General features: G+C 38.0%; 1 protein-coding gene across 1 annotated transcript; it reads left to right on the forward strand.

Moving 5' to 3' along the window:
* Positions 1-7,824: 7,824 nt before the first annotated feature.
* Positions 7,825-8,781, forward strand: LOC131895061 (olfactory receptor 6C6-like). Its single transcript, XM_059245468.1, has one exon. It carries the CDS (start codon positions 7,825-7,827, stop codon positions 8,779-8,781), a length of 957 nt encoding a protein of 318 aa, XP_059101451.1.
* Positions 8,782-9,087: the final 306 nt, after the last annotated feature.

Consider the following 9,087-nt stretch of genomic DNA (forward strand, 5'->3'; position numbering starts at 1 on the left):
TACTTATTTTACTTGTTTTATAATTGACTGTAGGTTGAGAAACTCAAGTGTGTGGAGGAACTAAACAGTATTAATAGAAAATGTGGGGATGGAGAAATGATGGCTCAGTAATTAAGAGTGCTGGCTACTCTTCCAGATGTCTTGAGTTCAATTCCCTGCACCATCATGGTGGCTCACAAGCATCTGTAACTATAATCCTGTGAGATCTGATGCCCTATTCTCTTGTGTGTTGACATAACACTACATCTTTTTTTTTTTTTTGGTTATTTGTATTTTTTTTTTAATTTTTATTTTGCAATACAATTCAGTTCTACATATCAGCCACAGATTCCCTTGTTCTCCCCCCTCCCGCCCCCCTCACCTTCCCCCCAGCCCGCCCCCCATTCCAATCTCCTCCAGGGCAAAGCCTTCCCCACAGACTGAGATCAACCTGGTGGACTCAGTCCAGGTAGGTCCAGTCCCCTCCTCCCAGGCCGAGCAAAGGGACCCTGCATAGGCCCCAGGTTTCAAACAGCCGACTCATGCAATGAGCACAGGACCCGGTCCCACTGCCTGGATGCCTCCCAAACAGATCAGGCCAATCAACTGTCTCACCCACTCAGAGGGCCTGATCCAGTTGGTGACCCCTCAGCCATTGGTTCATATTTCATGTGTTTCTGTTTGTTTGGCTATTTGTCTCTGTGCTTTATCCGACCTTGGTCTCAACAATTCTCGCTCATATAAACCCTCCTCATTCTCGCTAATTGGACTCCCAGAGATCCACCCGGGGCCTAGTCATGGATCTCTGCATCCAGATCCCTCAGTAGTTGGATGAGGTTTCTAGCATGACAATTAGGGTGTTTGGCCATCCCATCACCAGAGTAGGTCAGTTCGGACTGTCTCTCGACCATTGCCAGCAGTCTGTTGTGGGGGTATCTTTGTGGATTTCTGTGGGCCTCTCTAGCACTTTGTTTCTTCCTATTCTCATGTGGTCTTCATTTACCATGGTCTCCTATTCCTTGTTCTCCCTCTCTGTTGTTGATCCAGCTGGGATCTCCCACTCACCCAAGCTCTCTTTCCCTCGACCCTCGCCCTTCACTACCCCCACTCATGTCCAGGCTGTTCATGTAGAACTCATTCCATTTCTCTGTCATTGGGCGATCCCTGTGTCTTTCTTGGGGTCCTGTTTTCCAGGTAGCCTCCCTGGTGATGTGAGTAGCAGTCCAGTCATCCTTGTTCCACATCTAGTATCCTCCTATGAGTGAGTACATACCATGTTTGTCTTTCTGAGTCTGGGATACCTCACTCAGGATGATTTTTTCTAGATCCATCCATTTGTCTGCAAACCTCATGATGTCATTGTTTTTCTCTGCTGAGTAGTATTCCATTGTATATGTGTACCACATTTTGTTTATCCATTCTTCAGTTGAAGGGCATCTAGGTTGTTTCCATGTTCTGGCTATTACAAACAATGCTGATATGAACATAGCTGAACAAGTGCTCTTGTGGTGTGGTTGAGCATTCCTTGGGTATATGCCCAAGAGTGGTATAGCCGGATCTTGGGGGAGATGGATTCCCAGATGTCTTGAGTTCAATTCCTTGCACCATCATGGTGGCTCACAAGCATCTGTAACTATAATCCTGTGAGATCTGATGCCCTATTCTCTTGTGTGTTGACATAACACTACATCTTTTTTTTTAAAAAAAAAGATAAAGAAAAAACACAAGCGAATTTCATTAACAGTTAAATATAAGAAAAATACTTCTAACTACTCACATTCAAGCAGGAAGACAAAGAGAGTTTTGACTATGTAAAATGAATAGTTTTTTTAATTAAAACTTTTTCATTCATTTTACACACCAATCAAAGATCCCCCTCTTAACTCTGCCCCCACCTCTAACTCCCCCTCCCAACCCACCCCGCATGCACTTGCACTCACAAGAAGGCAAGGCCTCCCATGGGGAGGAATATTCAGTAGAGGCAAGTCCAAGCCCTTCCCCCTACCTCAAGGCTGCAAGAGGTGTCCCATCATAGGTAGTGGGTTCCACAAAGCCCGCTCATGCACCAGATGGATTCTGATCCTACCACCAGGGGGCCTCCCAAGCAGATCAAGCTACACAGCTGTCTCACAATGCAAAGGGCCTAGTCCAGTCCAATGTAGGCTCCACAGCCAAGATCCAACTTTCATGAGTTCCCTCTAGTTTGGTTTGGTTGTCCCTGCATGCTTCCTCATCATGTTCCTGATACACTTGCTCATAGAATCCATCTTCTCTCTCCTTAACTGGACTTCTGGAGCTCTGTCTAGTGATTGGCTGTGGATCTCTGCATCTGCTTCCATTAGTCATTCGAAAAAACTTCTGTGATGACAGTCTCACCAACATGATCGACTAAACATGCACTGAGCAAGGACAACAATAATAGATATGCTGTTGTGGACTGGGGAATGCCCAAGAGGCCTCAACACTATATAAAGAACTATGGGCAACTAAAGAATGCTAAAAACAGGAGGAATAGTCTGTCCCAAGGAAGAACACACAATTATTTATACACTACCAAATGGTCAGCCTTGAAAACATGCATACAAGTAACATTATAAAGACTGAGCAGGTTGTATGTACAAATATATTGTGTATTGTAGCTAGAGTTTTCCTGCCTTGCCCACAGTCAGGACAAATCTCTCTCACCCACCAGTCCCACAGCCGCTCAGACCTTACCAAGTAAACACAGAGACTTAAAACTGTATGACCATACCAGGCTTCTTGCTAACTGTTCTTATATCTTAAACTAATCTATTTCTATAAATCTATACTTTGCCACGTGGCTCGTGGCTTACTGGCAACTTCACATGCTGTTTGTCATGGCTGCTGCTGGCAGTGTCTCTGACTCAGCCTTCCACTTCCCAGAATTCTTCACCTCCTTGTCCCGCCTATACTTCCTCCTGCCTGACTACTGGCCAATCAGTGTTTTATTTACTAACCAATCAGAGCAACACATTTGCCATACAGAACATCGCACAGCAGTACATGCCCATAACAATATGCATGTAACAACAATCAATGAAAAAAGAGGCCATGAATTTGAAAAGATCAAGAACAGGTTTATGAAAGGATTTACACAGAGGAAAGGGAAGGGGACAATTATGTAACTATATTATAATCTCAAAAATTAAACTTTAAAAGATAAAATGATTCTCATTTATCAATGCAATACATACATTTTTAAAATGATAAAAGCCCACTCTGCTTATTGTGATGTTGAGAAATGTGAATAATGCATTGTTCTTGGGAACTGAACAAATCCATGTAGAAAACAAATTTGAGGTAGTGAACAAATAAATGTAGTGTTTATTTTGAATGAGCAATCCCAGCTTAAGGAACTTATTCTAAAGGTCTAAACTTACAACATTCAACATTATGAAAATTACATTTATAAAAACAAGTTCCAATAATTTTATTCATTGCCATAATTGTTAAGTTAAGGGAAAGCCATTGTAATTGTCTTATAGAAGTGATTAAATGAATTATAATACATGTTCACAAAGAAGGACTGTGGTTGATATATTGTGCACCTCAATAAACTTATCCGGGGGTCAGAGAACAGAACAGCCATAATATTAAACATAGAGGTTAGGCAGTGGTAGCACACGTCTTTAATCCTAACATTCCAGAGGCAGAGAGCCATCTGGATCTCTGTGAGTTCAAATCCACACTGGAAACAACCAGGCATGATTTCCCATGCCTTTAACCCCAGAAAGTTCTAGCAGAAAGCAGAAAGGTATATAAGGACCAGGAACTAGAGCTGGTTAAGCTTTTAGGCTTTTGAGCAGCATTTCAGCTGAGATCCATTTGGACACAGAGGCTTCCAGTCTGAGGAAACAGGATTAGCTGAGGAATTGGCAAGGTGAGGTGGCTGTGGCTTGTTCTGCTTCTCTGATCTTCCAGCATTCACCCAAATACCTGGCTCCAGGTTTGTTTTTATTAATAAGATCTTTTAGATTCGTGCATCAAAGGACTACATGGTACAGCTGTAACTAAATTTGAAATTACTCCTTAAACTGTTGTGTGTTTGACAGGATACAGTGTTATGCAAATAAATCAAGAGGACACCATATGTTTGTAGGGTACCACATTTCTCTTAAGATCAATGTGTCTAAAACAGGCTTATCTTTTTCCATCTTATATTTTCATCTTTTGTATCATATTGAAATAAACTCATAATTATGTAACAGTGATTTAAAACATGGGTTCATGATAAACATTCAAGTATTGTTGCAATCTATTAGCAATACTCTGGAAGCAATATTAAGTGCAGTAAAAGAAGTGTGGGGAGTATATACACATGCACACACATACATAGGTCTGTATTTATAAAAAGTACTTCTGTATCATACAATTTGGCAGTCCCTCAGGAAATGATGCTCTTAGATCTCAATTACCCTGAGGATTCTTCATTCTTGTGAGATTTTCCTGTAGGACACTAGAAAATAATTAATCATAATCTCTTAAGACAGTAAATTTTTATATAGTACTGTATGTCACATTAAGTAAGGTTTATAACATCTCACAGGTGAACTGCATTGAAGTGTAGAACAGAGGGAAATGTGGTTTATTTCCATATCAAAATTGGATAAATTGATTAAAAATAGTAAATATAAAAGAGCATTTTCCCAGTCGTGTATTTTGAGGTAGAATGAGGTGCTAGGGAAGGAGAGGGAGGGATCATCAATGCTATCTGCATACAAGGGCGATGGGCTGGGTTATGTGCAGAAAGCTTGCTCAAATCTGCACATGCACCTTACTAACAAAGCTGCACAACAGTCAAACGGTTAGTGCTTTTACCATTCACATTTGACTTGTAGATAGTGGTGAAATATTAGTAATCAATACAATCATTATCTAAAATGAAAGTGTTTGATTTTTAAATATTCTGTGACATTTCATCTAATGAACATAATTGCATTCCTTAGCTTGTGTTATTTTATTTTGTACGTTATTTTTTCACCATAAGAATACATGGTAATGTGATTGTTGAGGTAGGACAAATCCATAGCTTGTTGGGACGGAATTCATTACATGATTGTCCATTTGATTCAATGTTGCCTTTTAGATGACCTGTGTAAACAGGAACATTTTATTCTCCATCCAACAGTTTTATGACTTAAAAAATATGATACATGAGGGGAAATCCATGTATTATTTCCAAAGAAAACATGTTTGAACTATTACTGTTCTTTGATTTACTCAGGTCTATCTGTCTAGAATATTGACTAAACACCCCTGCCACTGTCCGTGGGAAAGTATCTCATTTTCCAATTTGATTTAGTTCTTTGTACTTTTATATGTTCAGCATTTAAAAATTAATTTATGCATTAAAGGTTGAGAGATTAGAAATATTTTTGTTAATATCTTCAAGATAGAAGATATGATCTTAGTGTGTCCATGTTAAATTGATTTGACTATTTTATTGTAATAGCAAAATCAACAAAGAAAGAAGTTTTCCTTGAATGTCTCTGGGGTTTTTTGCACAAATTTATTAAACATTTAACAACTATGCTTGAAAGTAACTACACTGCAGTAACATTTTATGTAAAGACGGATGGGAAAGAGTTCCTAAAGCAAGGATCAGCCCTGAAAACTAGATCTTATTAGAAGAAAACATTGTAACTTAGGTTTTAGTAAGAAGACTTAAAAGTTCATTCAAAAACTTTTATGTAACTGAATTTTCAAAGCTATGACTTCTGAAAATAGTCACTCTCACTTTGATCTTCTGGTATAAACACAAACTTGAATAAGTTTTTATATTTAAATCTTTTGTTCCATCTATAGAATAATTAAAATATTGATTTTTACATACATAATTATTAGTGGTTGATAAATGATAGTTGACGTGATGTTTCAATATTATTATTCTGATAAGGACATCCATATATACAGAATTCATCTCATTAGCAGTCCCACCACCAACTGTGTGCATGGAATTTCTGATGTAATCTCTTTTTTCTTGAGATTCTCTTTTTCTGACTAAAAAATAAATTTACATTTTTTTTTTGGTTTTTCGAGACAGGGTTTCTCTGTGTAGCTTTGCACCTTTCCTGGGACTCACTTGGTAGCCCAGGCTGGCCTCAAACTCACAGAGATCCGCCTGGCTCTGCCTCCCGAGTGCTGGGATTAAAGGCGTGCGCCACCACCGCCCAGCTAAATTTACATTCTTATAACTTAAGAAATTTGCAAAGAGGTAGGCATTTGTAATAGAAACATTTAAAATATATTATATAATGTTTCCTCATTTTAGTATTATCTACACATTTACAGATGTAGCTTTGATCTTTTAATTTTTCCTATGATTATTTCTTATATTATTTATTGCTCAGCTTCCATGTATTTTTATGTTTCTTTACATTTCATTGATCATAACACAAAGGCAGTTTTATATTTCTTTGCTTCTACTATATTTATTTTGGCTCTGTGTTAAATTGTATAGCTTTTGTAAGTTTTATTAATAAGGAGATCAACTATCTCTAGTGCCTGTATCATCATTAAAACAATTACTAATGAAATGTACTGTGAAGTAAGTGGCACCTCAGGGACATACACCATCAAAGAAAAGGGTAAGAAATAGTCACAAAGATATAATATTTTTTAGGATATAATATTAAAATCATTCTTCGTGTGTTTCTATTAACTATCTGAAACACTAAACCATAAACCACAAAAGAAATTATGAGTTGGGACAAGGGCACTGCAGCCCAATAATTGCTTAGAATTGCTCAGCATGTGCAAGGCCCTGGATTTAGAACCACGAGACAAAAAGCAATTAACTAGTATATTGAGCATTCGATTATTGACTTAGTCTAGGTGTGTTTTTATATTTGTACTTCTAAATAACAAATTTAGATTGCTCCTACTGAGTCATTTGCCTCTATTTCATAATTTTAAAAGTCCAAGTTTTGTGGGTTTTCTAATTAGTCAAAAAAATTAAAGAACTAGAATTATTCTTCTAAGATAAAAAATCTTTTTAGAATGCTTAAAAAAAAAAGCTATATCCATGCAAAGATACAAATCATGTGTTGTCCAAACACATGCAACTGTTATGACAGGAGGTGGTTACAATACTTATCTGAAACATCACTTTTCTAACTCTCATACACACATTATTTACCACTCTTATTTTTCAGATAGACCTCTTTTTCCCATTCAGACCTGATGTAAGCCAGAAGACTGTAATGGGAAGCCATTCTGGAGAGACAGTGCTTCTTGTGGGTTTAGCTGATGACACAACCTTGAGACTTGTGCTAACCACTGCTTCAGCCTAATCACCATCACACTTAGCATAGAAGGTGCTTGTTTCACATTAATATATGAAGTATCTCTTCTACAATAATGGCTTCTTAGAAATTTCCTCTTCTAGTACATGTATTTCTAAAATGGTAGTGACTGTGGCCAATGCAAATTAAATAATTTCTGTAGACTATTAAATCAATTAATAGTGAGTGGGCAATTAATGTGAGATATTAACAAAATTAAATTTTGAATATGGATTTAGAATGAAAATTTGAACCGAGAGCAACAGGTGAATACAATTGAAGCATACAAGCATTTGAAATGACCCATAAATGGGCAAGTACGCTATACATAACTCCTCACAAAAATCTTAGAGCTCTGACAATCACAGGAATGTGATAGAGGACATTTCAAAGAGTGACTTGAATATTGATTCTTGAAAATATCTGTGGATTTATTAACTATATGAAAACATAATTTTTAATGGATGAAAAGGAAGAAGTATTTTTCCTGGATGTGATATTAGTTTTGTATTTTCTGTAGATTTGCTAAGAAACAAGAGAAATGAAGAACCAATCTGTGGAGATAGTGTTCATTTTGCTTGGACTGACAGATGACCCTCAGCTACAAATTCTGATTTTCCTGTTTTTGTTTTTCAATTACATCTTGAGCCTAATGGGGAACTTAGTGATCATCCTCCTCACCCTGCTGGATCCCCACCTCAAGACTCCAATGTATTTCTTCCTCCGGAATTTCTCCTGCTTAGAAATTGCATTCACCACAGTGTGCATCCCTAGGTTCCTGATGAGCATTCTCTCAGGGGAAAAAATGATTTTGTATAATGCTTGTGCAGCTCAATTATTCTTCTTTTTTCTGCTAGGGACCACAGAGTTCTACCTCCTGGCTGCCATGTCCTATGATCGCTATGTAGCCATCTGCAGACCACTGCACTACCCCATCATCATGAATAGCAAAGTGTGTCACCTGCTGGTCATCAGCTCCTGGGTGACTGGGTTCTTAGTCATCTTCCCCCCTTTGCTCTTGGGACTCAAGCTGGATTTCTGTGCTTCCAAAACTGTTGATCACTTTGTATGTGACAGTGCTGTCCTTCAGCTGTCTTGCACAGACACAAGTTTAATAGAATTGATGGATTTTGCCTTGGCTGTGATGACACTGGTCATCACCTTGATCTTAGTGATCCTCTCCTACACACTCATCATCAAAACCATCCTCCAGTTCCCTTCAGCTCAACAACGGAGAAAGGCCTTTTCCACCTGCTCCTCACACATGGTTGTTGTCTCCATTACTTATGGGAGTTGTATCTTCATGTACATGAAAACATCAGCCAAGGAAAGGGTCACTTTAAATAAAGGTGTAGCTGTGCTTAATACTTCTGTGGTCCCTTTGCTAAACCCTTTCATTTACACCCTCAGGAACCAGCAGGTGAAGGAAGCTTTCAAACATGTTTTTCTTAGATTTTGTTCTTTTAAAAATCATGAGACAAGACTTAGACATAAATAATACCTTGTTGAAACATGAACTACTCTCAAATGTATTAGTTGTGATCTAAGCCAATTCACTGTTGAGTGTTTTAGTCACTTGTTTCCTAATCCTGTCTTAGTGCTTCGGTGTTTTCTTTTAGCACAGCTTCCTGAGAGGGATGAAAGTGCTTTCTCAAAATCAGAATATTAAATTATATGTTTATAGGGGAATTCTCATGAACTTTCATGTACTGAATGTTTATTCAACTGACACTTGCTAGATTTTACAAGTTAAGCTTTTTGCATGAATTAGTCTCACTGTAAGAGACACAGATAGAATGATGGC

This window comes from Peromyscus eremicus, chromosome 18 (genome assembly GCF_949786415.1).
Source record: "Peromyscus eremicus chromosome 18, PerEre_H2_v1, whole genome shotgun sequence".
Taxonomy (NCBI): domain Eukaryota; kingdom Metazoa; phylum Chordata; class Mammalia; order Rodentia; family Cricetidae; genus Peromyscus; species Peromyscus eremicus.

Bases quoted from the DNA above. Each gene is read 5' to 3' on its own strand.
- LOC131895061 (XM_059245468.1), top strand. From the start codon at position 7,825: ATGAAGAACCAATCTGTGGAGATAGTGTTCATTTTGCTTGGACTGACA.